At 41.2% G+C, this 16,832-nt stretch overlaps 1 protein-coding gene across 1 annotated transcript; it reads left to right on the top strand.

The window, feature by feature from the left end:
- Positions 1-1,572: 1,572 nt before the first annotated feature.
- kpna2 (karyopherin alpha 2 (RAG cohort 1, importin alpha 1)) lies at positions 1,573-13,892 on the top strand. Its single transcript, XM_070857870.1, has 11 exons — positions 1,573-1,609; positions 2,030-2,134; positions 2,215-2,349; positions 2,434-2,516; positions 4,674-4,942; positions 5,700-5,794; positions 9,003-9,266; positions 9,930-10,163; positions 11,555-11,737; positions 12,523-12,672; positions 13,485-13,892. Exons 2-11 carry the CDS (start codon positions 2,063-2,065, stop codon positions 13,575-13,577), a joined length of 1,578 nt encoding a protein of 525 aa, XP_070713971.1. The 5' UTR covers positions 1,573-1,609; positions 2,030-2,062; the 3' UTR covers positions 13,578-13,892.
- The last annotated feature ends 2,940 nt before the right edge of the window (positions 13,893-16,832 follow it).

Genomic DNA, 16,832 nt, shown 5'->3' with positions numbered 1-16,832 from the left:
ATTAAGAGAGGGTGAGAAAGGACAGGCCCCATTGCAATAGCTTTCTGTTTTCCACCGATTCTTCATAAACAATGAATGTCCTGACGAAGACACCTATTTAATTCCAATCAGTCACAGTATGGTCAAGATGTTTGTACAGATGTTCACATCAACTCCAATGACCTCCAGAGTACATCCGAACTTCCCCGAGGTTGAAGCACAGCAGCCTTTTAAAGGATGCGACATGTGATGTGGAACACAGCATCCGTAACACTGGGATTAGTTCCGGTTAGTTCCATTTTTTCTAGCCCTTTTTTTGGGCGAGCGATATTGTGGGCGATATGTCTGCGAGGTGGTGAAAGTGACGCTGGCCGATCTCATGGCCCCTAGTTTCGGTAAATATGCTCTTGACGACAAAGAAAATGGGCGGGTGGTATTATTGAATCTCGGCATTAATTCCGTGCGGAAATTAATGCTGGCCAATATTATGGCCGTTGATTTCGTCCAATCTGATGATTCCGCCCAAAAAAAGTGGGTGGACAGTATTATTTTTTCCCAGCGTTAAGCACATGGGGAAAGTAACGCTCTGCGATGTGTCTAAAAAATGCCCGTCAGTTTCCATTTTGTGGCTAAATGGGCGATATATGGGTGTTATACGTCATTTCAGTGGTAAAATGGGGGTTAAGTGGGTGTTAAGCATGTAAAAAAAAAATGGAAAATCTAGCCCGGAGAGCTTTAAGGAGGGAATTTCAGAAGGCAAGGCCACCAATGGTTGAGCAATTATAATTGGGGATGCTCACGAGGGTAGAATTAGAGGAACACAGACATCTCGGGAGGTTGTAGGGCTGGAGGAGATTAGCTGGTGCTGGCACTCTCTCCAGTAGCCCCATTAACCCTGACTCCTTTTATATTCCTCCTTTCCTCTCTGTCGGTTTAACGTCTCACCCGAAAGACGGCACCTCCGAGACAGAGATAGGGAGGGGACGAGGCCATGGAGGGATTTGAAAACAAGGATGAAAATTTTGAAATTGAGGCGTGGCTTAACCGGGAGCCAATGTCGGTCAGCGAGCACAGGGGTGATGGGTGAGCAGGCCTTGGTGCGAGTTAGGACACAGGCAGCGGAGTTTTGGATCATCTCAAGTTTAGGTAGGGTAGAATGTGGGAGGCTGGCCATGAGTGCAGTTGGAATAGTTAAGTCCAACATGTTCTGTTTTTATTTCCTAACTTATTGTTCTCGTACAGCATTGATGGAAATAGTATTTATTTGAGCTACGTAAAGAAACCATTTTTTTTTGCACTCTAAAGTTCCACATGGGAGAAGCGGAGAAAGGGGAAGTGTGAGGAGTATGACAGAACATTGCACAAAGACCAAAGAAGAGGCGAACTCTCCAAGGACAGCGCTCTGCGCGGAGTTGCATTTTTTATGACCATCAAGCTGATTGGCTGCGCGGTTGCCACGGTGATCCAGCCAGCTGCATTCTCGGCTTCTTTCAAACCAGCCAATTGAGAAAGTGCTTTGAATCGAATGAGCCAATAGGAGCGGAGCAACGCGGGAAATTTAAATAGCCGCAGGGGCGGCAACTCTCACAGTTGTGTTGGAGCGAGTGTGTGCAGCAGGACTGGAGCCTCTGTGAGTACTAACTAATAGCTTTACTGCAAAGTCATTTTGTATGTTAAAGGTATCCATCAAAAAGTTATTGTTCTCCTATAGCATTGATGGAAAGTTTTGAGAATAAGTTCTACTCTAGTGACAGAACCCTAAGTGAGACCCCATTCAAACTGTGCTGTGTAAATCTTTGTCCGATTGTAACTTCCGCAAGCATGTTTTTAAAAAAAAATCTTTCAGTTTTCACTTAAACTATTCATTGTTTAACCAGGCAACTTTTTAAAGTGCTGAAACTTTTAAGTTATTATTTTAAATTAGATGCAAAAGTTTGTTTTTGCAAAATACCTTTCTGAAGTTCAATTTTCATTTTAAGAAATTGCTTGTTTTTGCCTTGACCGTGTGAACCACGTTATTCAATGTATCGAGTTCTTGTCTATTTTGTAGAGTTGATTTGATCGAGTTACTCGAAGTTGGAAGATGTCAACCACGGCCAACGAGAACGCCTCTCCCCGCCTGATAAAGTTTAAGAACCGGGGTAAAGACGCCAATGTAAGTTGTATTCTACGCGTTGCAGTAGCAGTAGCAGTTGTATGTTGTCTGGCCTAATTTTGCTCCCTTGCTGTTTAAAGGAATTGAGGCGCAGGCGAATCGAAACCAACGTTGAGCTGCGGAAAGCCAAAAAAGACGATCAGCTGTTTAAAAGGAGGAATGTGAGCAGTTTTCCCGATGAAGCTTTATCTCCCCTTCAGGAAAAGAACAACCAGGTTCCGTATACTTCAATAACATCGCATTACATTTTGATTTGACGTTGATAACCATCAACTAACATTTTTAAAAAAAATCTTCAGGTGCACATGAGTTTGGAAGATATAATCCAAGGCATCCACTGCAATTATTTGGAAAGTCAACTCCAGGCGACGCAGGCTGCCAGGTAAGAGTGGGTTGACCATCTCCTGGTGACGGCGTTGAGTTACTTTGAAGGTTTTTAAAATTCCCAAGTCGTGTAAAGCTTTTAATAGCCCTTTGTAAACTTAACGTAGAGCCTAGAGTTGGATGTTAATTGCAGATTTAGATATAGATATAACTGATCACTAGTAACATGGATTATGTTCTAGAAATACATTCGAATTGGTGAACTTCCCCTCCTGATAACTTTTTTTGAGAATATTTTTACTTCATCTGAACGTCCTATAAAAGTAAAAAGGTGCGAAAATTGAAGCTAAATTACACAATGCAGGCACCAGTAATAGAACTCACCAGGTTCTCATTCAGACATCAATCTCTAGCAGTAAAAATCGTTCGCTTTTATGCCTCTTAACGTCCGTGTTTTAAGTCAATGTGCTGTGCTGTCCTTGCTTTACAGATAACTAGAACTGACACTTGCTTCAACATAGATAACATAACCATAATTGGGTCTGACTATGTCAGTATGATTACAATGGAGGCTTGTCTGTGGGTATGGTGGTTTCTAGTTGAAGGGAATTGGGTTTGACCAATTTATCCTGGTGTGGGGGAGGGGGATTTGTATCTACCACTTACCCAAGTGGCCATTTGAGTGCAGACTGCCCAATGATTTTTTTTTTAGGAGAAAAGTGACTGAGCCATGCCCTAATGTTTACATGTGCATATCTTGGGAGCTAGGTGATTAGTAAAGCTGCATTTGTTGCTCATCAACTTTCATGGTACCTAGATATGGTTCCACTGTTTCAAGACTCTATCCTTCTGCTTTCTTCAATTTGGCATCTGCAAAATGTCTTTGTCCACTTGTCCAAATACCTCTAGGAAGCAAGGGATCTCAGTACAGGTTCCCCAGCAAACATCCATTTGCTCAGTGATTTCCATCTTTTAGAAATTGCTCTCCATGCAGTTAAAGTTCCAGTAATACCATCTGGACTACACCACATAATCCTGATTAGCTCCTGCCTTTTTAAGTGTTGACTAATTTTACCCTGGCACAAAGCACAAGTTGTTCCCTTTCCTTTCTTTTCCCTCCCCCCCACCACCCCACACACACTCTGGCTAGGTACTCCCACACTAAAATCAGATGCCTGATGGACTTGGGATGATAGCTGGTTAGAGGGATTATCCAGAGACCAGGGTAGGAGATCCGGATGACTACTACTACTATTTGGAGCTTGCTGACGTGATTGGATTGTAGCTGTAATTATCTGAAACTCTGCACTTCCAACTGATAAAACCACAGTTTGATGGCCATGCTGTGATCAGGAATAGAAAGAGTAGGTCCCATGAACCTAACTCTATCCAATTGAGCTAGCATCTCCTGCTGCTCTTTGTGGGAGTTCCACCCCTACTTTCTTGAATGGCCTGGCTCTGATTTTTAAGCTTGTCCCAGCTCTGTTCAAAATCCTAAACTTCAATTAAATCTCCCCTTTACCTTTTTTTTTTCTATTTTGGAATGGAGAATAAAAGCCTAGTTTACTTAATCTCCTGTAATTTTAATCCTTGGAGCCCTGGTAATGTTCTGTGGTCTAACCAGGGCTTTGTATAGCTGTAGCAAAAGTTGCCTGCTTTCTTTCTCCCCCCCCCCCCCCCCCTGCTGTACTCTAGCTCTCTATGTATGTGTCTTGGTCTACTGTTTTCATATTTTCCTACCCAATTAATCTTGGCCTAGTGTATTTTTTTTGGGTCTTGAACTGGCTAATTTCTACTGTTGCACTGTTTTCAGTGTATACCTAATTGGCCACAGCATACACTTTTTTTTTTTCTAGCAAAAGTCTGATCTAGAACATGAAATCTGTTTCCCCCCTCTAGCCAGGACACTGACTCCCCCTCTTCTCCCCCCCCCCCCCCAAACTGAGGTCAGTTACTGACCATGGGGATAAAACCTGGGATATTACTGAATTTCAAAGACAACTTTGAAATGTCTGGTTTGTTTGTTTCCTCTTGCTTTCCAGCTAGAGAACTGATGATTCTACAACCATAGTGACACACACACAATGCATGTGTGCACACCTACATACATATGCTTCTCATTGAGTGATATTTAGCACTTGTGTTGACTTAATTGGCAGCATAGTAATGCTGTCTTGGGTCTTCAAACTTAACTGTTGTGTTTTTTTTCTTCTAGGAAGCTACTGTCTAGAGAGAAACATCCTCCCATAGACAAAATCATTCAGGCTGGACTCATCCCCAAGTTTGTAGGATTCCTTGGGAATTTTGATTGCAGCCCCATCCAGTTTGAATCTGCATGGGCCCTCACCAACATAGCTTCTGGAACCTCTGATCAGACCAAGGCTGTTGTTGATGGTGGTGCTATTCCAGCATTCATCAATCTGCTAGCTTCTCCACATCCTCACATCAGTGAACAAGCAGTATGGGCGTTAGGAAATATTGCAGGTAATGATGATTACATCAACAGGGTAGAATGATTGCAGAGATGTTCATTGACTTGTCAGTGTAGCTTTTATGTCATAACTTGACTACATTTTTAACTAGTAGAAATTTATTTTTCTCCAGCTAGGGACTGAGGGGCAGGAGAGTCAGGATTTATACTCTTAATGGCTATTCAGTGCTCCCTCTGACAGTGCATGATTGGCTGCACCTTTAGTGCCCAGATACTGGTGACACTTGTGAAAGGCCACTTGGAAGTGTTGTTGGGACTCCATTATGTGATGGTAGAGTCAAGCAAATTAAGACTTTGTTAGATTTCAACTGGAGTGGCAATAGTTTAATAAATTGGCCTCCTAAGAAACCTTGTCTGCTCTGCCATTCAATAAGATCATAGCTGATCTGATCAAAATCTCCATCTAGATAGTAATTTCATCTTTCAAGATTCCAAAACTTGCTGGCATAGATGTTAAACTAAATGGCCTGTAATTATGCTGCTGGGTCTCCCATTTTGGAAATGGCAACTCCATCCAGTCTTCCAGCATGCATCCATTGTGGGCCATTGTAGTCACCTTTCCTGGAAATTTAACTCTCCATACATACTTTAAATGCCAATATATGCAACTTAATTACAAGCTGTCCTTTCAAATAAGGGACACAACTAAATTCTGCCAGACATTAAAACATTGCTACTTATTCAGCTTTTTAATGCTTACAATCAACTTTGTTAAATTTGTCCAGAGAATGAACTAGCTATTTGTTTCAGGTGATGGATCACACTACAGAGACTTGGTCATCAAATGTGGAGCTATTGAGCCATTACTAGCATTATTGGCTGTTCCTGATTTATCTGCACTATCGGTGAGCCTCTGTCATAGTATGATGTTTGAGTAACATGCCCACTAGCAATTACATGGCTGAGGTGTCTCCAGTTTCATGCAAAGTAGCCATGGTAACTTTAATTGTGCTGTAGTTTAATGTAATATACTGTGTCGATGTTCTCTTTGAAATAACAGCAAGGTTGGTTTGTCCATGTCTATGAAGGGGGGGGGGGGCTTTCCAATTAGTTTACAGGATAGACTTTTGGCACAGACTCTAATAATGTTGGTAAGTTGCTGCCTTAAATAGCAGCAAGGTGCTTGTGCAGGCTTCTGTCAGCTGGCCAGAATATCTTGTATGCTTCACTTTCCAGCCTCTTACACCCCCCCCCCCCCCCCCCCCCCCCGGACTGGAAACTAAATATTCAGTGGTATCAGGCAAAGGAAAAGGAGGTGGGTTAGCACTGTTAAAGGATGAGATTAGTGAGAAACTATATTGGCTCAGATCAAGCTGTTGAATCTATTTGGGTGGCGATCAGGGGGAAAAACTCTCGTGTGCATAGTCTATAGGCCCTCTAACAGTAGTTCCCATGTTGGACAGCATATATATCATGAAATAATGGAGGCTAGTAATAAAGGAATGGCAATAATCATGGGTGATTTTTAACCTTTTATATTGATTGGACAAAGCAAATTGGCCAGGGTAGCCTTGAAGTTGGTTCATAGTGTATCTGGGATAGTTTCCTTGAACAGTACGTTGTGGAACCAACCAGGGAGCAGGCTATCTTAGATCTGGTACTGTGTAATAAGATGGGATTAATAAATTATCTCATAGTAAAAGATACTCTAGGAATGAGTGACTAACATGGTTGAATATCAAATTCAGTTGGAGGGTGAGAAAGTTGGATTAGAGACTAATGAGTGCAGAATTGGCTAAAGTGGACTTGGGGAAATAGACTAAAGAATGGCAGATATTTTATAATTCACTTGGGAAATAAGGGATGGTTTCAAATTGAAAACCATGGCATACAATGTGGCCAAGACTAGTTGGGAGGCCAGAGGATTGGGGAAACTTTTAAAAGCCAGCAAAAAATAAATTTTAAAAACATTATAAATGGAAAAGTATGAAAGTAAACTAGTGCAAAATATAAAAAAAGTTTCTACAGGTACATTAAAAAGGGAGAGGCTAAAATAAATGTTCATCTCCTCCCCCCCCCCCCCCACCCACCCTGCCCCAGAGGATGAGACTGGGAATTCATAATGGAGAACAGGAAAATAGCAGTCATTGAACAAATATTTAGTATTCTTCACTGTGTAGAAGACAAACATCCCAATAGTAGTACTTGGTAAAATAATGGACTTAAGGTGGACAAGTCCCCTGGACTTGATGGCTTACATCCTAGGGTCTTCAAAGAAGTGGCTGTGGAGATAGTGGATGCATTGGTTGTAATCTACCAAAATTCCCTGGATTCTGAGGTAGTCCCAGCAGATTGGAAAACCTCAAGTAATGCCCCTATTTATTTATTTTATTTAAAGCAGGCACTATAGACCAGTTAGTCTAACATCTGTTATATATCCATTAAGGAAGCAGTAGTGGGACATTGTAAAAGCATGATTCCATGAAAGGAAATCATGTTTGACAAATTTGCTGGAGTTCGTTGAGGATGTAACAAGCAGGGGGAAACCAGTGGATGTGGTGTATTGGAATTTCTAAAAGACATTTGATGTGCCACAAGGTTACTGCACAAGATAAAAGTTCACTGGGTTGGGGATAATATATTGGCATGGCTAGAGGATTGACACAAGAGTTGTGATTAATGGCTCTTTTTCCAGTTGGCAGACAGACTAGTGGGTGCTGCTGGGTCCTCAACTATTTGCAATCTATATATTAATGACTGATGAAGGGACAAAATGTAATGTAGCCAAGTTTGCTGATGGCCCAAAGTTGGGTGGGAAAGAAAATTGAGGACACAATCTGCAGAGATAGAGACAGGCTAAATGAGTGAACAAAAATTTGGCAGATGGAGTATAATGTGGGAAAATTTGAGGATAGTCACCTTTGGCAGAAAAAATAGAAAAGCAAATTATAACTTAAATGGAGAGTAATTGCAAGTGCTGCAGTACAGAAACCTGGGGATCCTTGTGCATGAAACAGTTAGTATGCATGTACAGCAAGTGATCAGGAAGGCAAATGGAATGTTGGCCTTTATTGCCAAGGGGCATAAGAGTATAAAAGCAAAAGTCCTGCTACAACTATACAGGGTATTGGTGAGGTCATACCTAGAGTACTGTGTACAGTTTTGGTCTGTATTTAATTAAGGAAGAATCATAGGCGGTCCCTCCAACAAGGATGACTTGCTTCTGTGAGTTCAGATGTTTCAATGAAGGACCTGATGTTCCAGTCCTGAACTCCAGTTGAGGGGGTGGAAGATGCCTGTGCATGGATTTTAACATGGCAAGGATTAACCAGCACGACTAGAGACCTGCTCTGCTGCATGGACCTTTTGCACGCACATTGCAGTGTGGGTTGGCCTGTGCTAACCCTGGGGCTTTGGCTCTTCTGGGCTCTACCCTCATTCGTTGCACCTCTGCCACAATGTTCCAGGGCCCAGTGCTCCAGCGCTCTCTAGCCACAATCTGTGGTGGTCTCACAGGCCTATACTTGCTTTGGAGGCTGTTAAGAGAAGGTTCACTGGGTTGATTCCAGATGAGGGGGTTGACTTAAGATGGGTTGGGCCTATACTCAATTGGAGTTCAGAAGAATGTGATCTTATTGAAAGTTGAGGAAACTCCAGGTGGATGCAGAGGATATTTCCATTCATGGGGGAAACTAAAACTAGGGGGCATAGTCTCAGAATAAGGGGCTGCTCATTTAAAATTGAAGAATTTCTTGAGGGTTGTAAAATTATGTAATTCTCCGCCACAGAAAGCTGTAGAGGCTGGGTCATTAAAGCAGAAGATAGACAGATTTGAGTTTTTTAAATGGGGAGCAGGCAGAGAAGTGGAGCTGAGTCCATGATCTTAAACGGCTTGAGGGGCCAAGTGGCCTACTCCTGCTCTTTTTTTTTTTAAGACATTGGGGAAAATTGAAGCCAAAACTACTAGATAGAAATGAGTTTTCTTGCTAAGCATTGTATCTGCCACCTGAAGTAACCTATTGTGTTCACATTTTAAATGTGAACACCTTTTCACATGTTAGCATTGGGCTCCTTATCAATGGTGCATGTCTAATATCTATCTACTCATTCCAGTCTAGCTATCTGCGAAATGTAACTTGGACATTGTCCAATCTCTGCCGTAACAAGAGCCCATCTCCACCAATAGAAGCAATCAAGCAGATTCTGCCAACTCTTGTACGTCTGCTACATTATGATGACCAAGAAGTTCTTGCAGATGCATGCTGGGCTATCTCTTATCTAACAGACGGTTCCAATGACCGCATTGATGTGGTGGTGTGTACTGGGGTGGTGCCACACTTGGTGCAGCTTCTGGCATCTGATGAACTATCGATAGTGGTAAGTTAAATGAGAATCATAACCACAAAGTGGTGTTGTGGTAAGTAAATCAGCAGAGATCTGTGCTTACAAGGGCTCTCATTCTAAGTGACTTGATAGCCACTCAAGAATATGCCAATGAGCTGCACTATGGATTGTTAAAGTAGGATTTGCAGAATTGGGAGGTTTTTACTATTTAAGTGGATATATTTTCCTACTTTGGATAGGAAATTGTCAGTTTTTTCATTGTAAAAGCCAATCTAGCTGAACATAACTTCTTCGGGTGACTTGCATCGATGAACTGACAAATCAAAAGTGATGTAATTGTGTACTTATTATAATTATGTAGTCAATTAAGTCATGGACTTTTCAGTAATGTGACTGACTTGTCTAAAGGCCATTGGGTGGCTACCTTGGTGACACTAAAGGAATTGGTCTTGGGACTGCAGTGATAATTAGTGTTGGATACATACTAATTCTTGGTCCTGGAAGTAAATGAAATACTTGAATAACTGGATTATCCTATTGGGGGAAGGTTGGGGCTTGAATATTTTGAGCTAGTTCTTGGGGCTAGTGTGTACAGTGGAGAATTAGGGAGTTGGAATAAAATAGTGTACTGGTGGTACTTACTCACTCACTCATGCACATGTTTTTTCAGATCTCTAAACCAATCCTCTGTTTCAGACTCCTGGGCTGAGGGCAGTGGGCAATATAGTGACTGGCACAGATGACCAGACACAGGCTGTGCTGGACTCTGGTGTGCTGAACTTCTTTGGTGCTCTGCTTGTCCACAAAAAGAGCAATATCCAAAAGGAAGCTGCCTGGACAATTTCCAACATTACAGCTGGGAAGCCAGAACAAATCCAAGCAGTTATTGACAGTGGACTGGTTCCACCCCTCATTCAATTGCTTAGAAAGGTGAGTCATGTTTATGTCGCCTTGGCTAATCACTCCATGGCCTTGCCCCACCCTATCTCCTCTTTCAGCCTCAACTGTGCTCCTCAAATTCTGCCCTCTTGAACATCCCTCACTATAACTGCTCCACCATCTGTGGCTAGGCTGTTTGGGCCAGAGCTCTGGAACTCCTTCCCTAAACCTCTGTCTCTAACCCCTCTTTCCTCCTAAGATGCTCCTTTTAAAACATACCTCTTTAACCAAGCTTTATTTTTTTTGTGGCTGTCAAATTTATCTGGTTTGTGCCTTGGGATGTTTTACTATGTTAAAGGCACTATATAAATTTATTAATTGTATAGTCTAATGGCTGGGAACCAATCCCCAGCATTAGAATTTATTGCTCAAATCCAGGCATGTAGTTAAGAACATCCTTGCATACTAACTTAACTATTTCAGGCAGGAGATGATCCCTTCAGTTGTCCAACCCTAGTATCATTAAACTTTCTAACTAGGAATTATCTGAGCCTTCCTTCAGGTCACAATTTAAGTTTCCACTAAATACTCTTGTTCAGTCAAGTGGTGATTGTGATCCCTAGGATCTAAAAGGTGCACTTTTTTCCACCCAAATTTAGTTAAATGACATGGGTTGTTAAAAACCCTTACTGAAATCATGTCCCATGAATTATCCTCTACAGAAGACAAATGACACTTCTGAGATGCAGTCAGACTAATCACAACAATACATGAATTCATCAGTTTCCCTATGCCCATAAACTCTTGGGCTCACCTTCTCTAAGCTCCTGAGACTAGGCAGTTCAGATTTTGAAAACACACAGCTTTGTAAAATCAGGTTGCTCTGTGCCAGAGTAATCCCCCTCAAATCAGTTCCCAGATATGTTAAGGGAGCAGTGATTGTGGGTATTTCAGCACACTCCTGATTTGAGCCTTGTCAGAGGCCAATCCTCACAAATCCAAAACACCATTGCATGCTCAGCCTAGATGACCACTGACTGGTAACATTGTGCTCAAGTGTTGAGCAGTGACTCCAACAAAGCAGACTCTACTACCTGCATCATATTTAGTGGCACCAAATGAACTCTCCCACAATTAACATCTTGGTTAATCAGCTTAACTGGACCAGGTATTGGGTGTGACTGGATATGGGGGCTCAGTGGGTAGCAAACTCCATTGCAGAGACCTGAGCATACAATCTATCCTGACATTTCAGTGCAGTGCTGCAGTCAAGAAGTGTGCTATATTTCAGATGAGATGTTAAATTGAGGTTCTGTCACCAAACTATCCATTCCCACTACTGGATTACTCTGGCTGCTGTGTATCTAAAGGATGCATTGCCTTTTTGTATTGCATAGCATTTATATCAACTTGTAACTTTTTTTTCTTTTCTTATTTCACAGGGTGACTTTAAATCACAGAAGGAAGCTGTCTGGGCTGTGACTAACTACACCAGTGGTGGTACAATTCCACAAATCATCTTCCTTGTTCAAGCTGGAGTTGTTGAACCATTATTGGCCCTGTTATCAGTCAAAGACTGCAAGACTATCCAAGTCATTTTAGATGCTATTACTAATGTCTTCCTGGTAAGATTAACTGAGTGCAATAGCATGTTTACTATGTCATAGCCACTGGGTGGGACTGCATGTATGGAGTCAAATATACCTAACTAGGCAATTTTTCATTAATTGGTATGAATTCCCTGTGCTTTATGTCCACTTTTGGGTACCTAATAGCCAATTGTGGTCATATGGGGAACCAGGATCTGGCCTCTTTGTAGCTGGGCAAGTTATGAAGCTGCATTACCATAACATAATGCTGAAATATAATTTGGTGCTATTTTAGTGCACTGGTTAATGTGATCAAGTAAAATTCTTATGGCAAGTTGAACTGCTTTTGGTTTTGTTAAATAGCATATTGGTATACTAGAAAGGGCTTAATGGAATTTGGTTTAGTGTATTCAAACCTCTGTTACATCCTGGTTATTCAGCTAATCACTAATTTCAAATTAAACCCACATAGATTTTTGTTCTGATCTGTTGTGCAAGGATAAACTAGCTTGATCTTGTCTATGTACTGCACAGGAAACTTTGTATACTAAGTGGTATGCTGGTACTTTCAAGAGGCTAAAATATGCCCCATTGAATAGCTGAGCAATAGGGTCAATGAACTACAAAACTGCTCATTTAATTGGGCCAAATGGCAAAATTAGATTGTAATTCAACTTGCATGAGCACAGCAAACTAGAAGGAATGATCAGCCATCCCCATAACTTGCAACCTTTTGAAGTGTTCAGATTAAGGTGGTATTGACAGGAAGTCTGTTTGTACATCCAGCCTAGTTTTCAGATTGCTATATTTGTTTACTCCAGACTGCAGAAAAAGTTGATGAAACCGAGAAGCTTTGTCTAATGATAGAAGAATGTGGGGGTCTGGACAAGATTGAAGCGCTCCAGTCCCATGAAAATGAACTAGTGTACAAAGCTTCCCTGAACCTGATTGAGAAATACTTTTCTGAAGAGGTATGTACTAGAGATGTTGCGTCTAGTTTTTCAATCCATTTTATTGCTGGTGAATTGTAATCTTAAAATTTAATGTATTGAAATTAAATGAGTGGTAAAGGAATTAAACTAAATAGAAGGTATTGCTGGTGAGCTCCATGTTGAAGGGACATGACTTTTACTTGGTTTCTGTGCTGAGCTAGTGTCAATACAGGCTAACAGAACTAGGTCCTACTTGGATAATTAGCTTCAGGTGCTGACTAATGAAAGTATTGTGGGTGTGGGTCCACCGGTACGCTCGTGGCTTTCCGTGAGAAGTGGGCGCCGGAGGGACTGGAGTGCATCACTCCCAGCAACCAAATTTTAATTTGATTTTATGTTTTAAAGTTTAATTTGTTTTAATTGCTGGGGTTTTTAATGTCCCCCTCCCCTTTTATAGGGGGCACTTGTAAAACATGGAATTTTAATGCCCTAAAAAAAATACAAAAAAAAACAGGGCTATCTAATGTTTTGTACTCAAAGTTGTGCATGTGGGACAAGTTGCTCAGTCTCTGCTCTAGAAGCACAAATCTAGAGGTTGGAACAGACTTTCCATGAGAACTAATTAATCCTGATCAAGCAGTCCTTTCACCAAGGTTCCACCAGCTCATTTCTGTTGCCAGCACATGCATTGGTGATGCCTAACTCCTGAACTGCTGTAGTTACTGGAGACCAGAGTAAGGTTTTGCATTGTGGATTTTGATTTAAACTAGAGTAAGATGTGAAGTAAGCTATAGTATAGAAAATGCACCAATTCTATATAAGCTAAACCATCATTAATGTTCTCTTCCTAGGTGGAGGATGAAGACCAGAATGTTGTGCCAGATGCCACTGAAGAGGTTTTTACTTTTCAGACTGATGACCCCACTGCACCCTTTGGCTTTTGAATAACTGACTATCTAATATGCCATCAATGTTGGCTAGGTTTTTAATCTACTCAGTCATTTCCTTTTTCCTCAACTGACTGTCAAACTTAGTCTAGCACCTGACACTTAAAACTTGAATTTTCTTTATGTACATTTGTATAAAACTGAAGCACTGCCTGTCTGTGTAAACTTTTGTAGTTACATTTTGCTAGAATGTAAATACTTTTAATGTCTTTGTATCTGTACTTTTTTGCCACCTTGGGTGCATTGGCACACCCTGTTCAAACACTTGCCTTTTGGTTTCAAATAAAACATTAAAGTCTTTAACAAATCAAAGTTGTCTTTTCAAAATTGTCTCTGGCTAAACTCCATTAGTAATGACCAAATGCAACCAAGAATTGAGGGTAACATGTAGGCCACAAATGGGCTGGCTGCTTAAGATGCTATATCTTTAGTTGCTTGATTAGTGACCTGAACTCCAGGTGAGTGGACTTGTACTATCCAACAATGGATTTTGTTTCAAAGTCTCATCCAATTTGGGAGGAAATTGTTGTGACTGGGACAAGCAGTGTACTCTGGGCAAGCTTGAACTTGTAAGTTATTGACGGACTGTGCTGAAAATTGGTTAATATACTTCCCCTTCCATTTTCTCAAGGGACTAACCTGTAGGGTAGTGATTCTGCAGATGCTACCAAATGTTCTCAATTCAAGTTGGTGCATTTCAGGTGAGGAGCCTTCCTTTCCTTGCTGTGATTTGGTAATCTCTTCCACCCCTTCTCTGCTGAGAATGTAGTGGTTAATTGAATAGACCATAACATTGTGGGAGCATAATATCAAAACTAAGCTGGAAATACTGTGACAGCATCTGGTGGAAGAAAGTCAATTGACATTTTGGGTTCAAGACCCTTGCAATCAGAACTGGGTAGCAGGTTTGGCAAAGTGGACCTTGAGATTTGAAGTTGGTAGAATGGGCAGCTAGGTGGCAAATGCAATTTAATGCAGAGAAGTGCGATACATTTGGGAGAGGAAATTAATAGTCAAGGGCCAATATCATTTTGGCCTTTAGGCTGTAGAATAGCGCAAATCTTTCTGCTCAAATTTGAGCAGTGCTTTTTAAAGCCAGATTTGTGTAGTTTGTGGTGAAATCTTTGAAATCACAGCACCAGGGTAAATAGGCATTTCAGTAGGCAAATACTAGCTGGAGAGCAGTCTTGCTGCAAATATCCTGGAAATTACATTAGTACTGTACTTCAGATTTTGTAACAATTGGATGCATTGTTCCTATCAAACTAGTTTAATTCCTGGGCATCTACTACACTAGAGATGGGCTACAATGAATCTTGAATAGACATACTGAGTAGATTGTTCTCAACTGGTGGAGGGAAATGATCTGATCTCTATTCTGACTTTTTCATTATCCTTAACAACTCCATGCAAATTGCAGGTCTAATTTTCCTGGGAATTCTGCAGCCCTCTGATCTAAACATCATGGGTGTGTATCCTACTGTAAATGCTCAAGCAGATTGTTAACCAAGTTTTCCTTTCTCTGGCTGTTACATTCTCCAATATTGCCTTTTTAAAATTTGTTACAACTGGGAGGGGGAGGGAGGAGAAGGGGAAATTAATGCAAAGTAACCAACTTTAAAATTCTCTGTTTACAAATCCCTCCTTGGCCTCGTCCTCCCTGTTTAATCTCCTCCAGACCCACAATCTTGGATATCTGCACTCAAATTCTGGCCTATAGAACAACCCTGATTTTTTTTTTAATTGCTCCACTATTGGTGGCTGTGAGGTCAGCTGCCAAGGCCCTAAGTTCTGGCATTCCCCCTCAACATATCTGCCTCTGTCTCAAGACTCTTAACCAATACTTCAGCTCTAATCTCCTTGTGGCTTGGTCAAATTTTGTTTTATAACACTCTGTGCCTTGAGATGTTTTAATGTTAATGGGTGCTTGTATAAATGCAAGTTTAGTGATTTTCCTGCCTTTGAGCCCCTCCATTCAGACAGGAATAAAAAGCTAGGATCAGGTAATGGTGATCATGAAACTACCAGATTGTTTTTAAAAAAAAAAAAAAAAAAAAATCTGGTACACTAATGTCTTTTTAGGGAAGAAAATCTGCTGTCCTTGCCTCGGTCTGGCCTGTGATTCCAGGCCCACAGCAATGTGCTTGACCCTGAACTGCTTTCTGAAATGGCCCAGCAAGCCACTCAGTTGTCACCACCACCATCTTCAGGGCAATTCAGAATGGGCAATATGCCAGCCTTGCTGATGCCCACATCTCAGGAACAAAAATATATAAATACAAGTTTAGCTATTTTCCTGCTTTTTACATTTATGCCTTTAAGACACTCCCATTACTTTTCACCTCATTCCAGCTAATGAATGGAATCCATTTGAGCATTTATCCTTTTTTGTTTCCCTTTTCTTTTGTTCCATTTAAGTATTTTGCTTTTATCTTTCAGTTCTGATGTAGGAGCTACACCCCAAAATGTTTGCCCTGCAAATGTTGATAGACCTGTTATGTTTTCTTAATGTATTGTATTCTTAATGTAATGTATTAATGTATTGCCTTGTATGAGATGCAGACTGTGGGTGATGTCCCATGATAAATATCTTAAAGGGGAGTTGTTCTGTGTCTCTTCCACCCCTATGTGTTCAATGCTGCTCCATTATCTGGATGATGCCTTCAGAGTGAAGACTCCTTTTTCTTTTCTTACCTACTTGATGAATCTGGGTCACTCTATGCAGATTTGCTGCAAGGTTCTAGAACTCGGTGCTTGAACTGGATAGTCTCTACAAGGTAATGGATGCCTGTGTTGTGTTCTCAGAATATAATTAATAGGAGGCACTTGGTTGCAGTTACTGTGAGGCCATTGTACTAACTAGTATTTTTGTCTGTTCTGGAATTATGTTTCTTACCGAATAGATTGGAATTATTAGCCCAGAGCTAAAACAATGGAAGTATCTGAAATACATCTGCGTGCTTTTGAGACAGTAGACAAAGTGCAGTAATTGAATAGAAGAGGGAAAAGAGAGGTTAGGAGTGGAAGTGGAGGCCTTTTAAATGCAGATAATGAGGTGGTGATGTTGAAGGAGGGAGTTAAGAACATAAGCAGGAGTAGGCCATACAGCCCCTCGAGCCTGCTCCGCCACTCAATCTGATCATCGCCCTCAACTCCACTTTCCTGCCCATCTTCCTTGGCCTTGAATATATTCAGAGACTCTGCATCCACAGCCCTATCGGGCAGAGAATTCCAAAGATTCACAACCCTTTG

This window comes from Pristiophorus japonicus, chromosome 16 (assembly GCF_044704955.1).
Source record: "Pristiophorus japonicus isolate sPriJap1 chromosome 16, sPriJap1.hap1, whole genome shotgun sequence".
Taxonomy (NCBI): Eukaryota; Metazoa; Chordata; class Chondrichthyes; family Pristiophoridae; genus Pristiophorus; species Pristiophorus japonicus.
The sequence above is the reverse complement of the archived record's forward strand: the minus strand, read 5'-3'. Positions and strand labels throughout refer to the sequence as shown.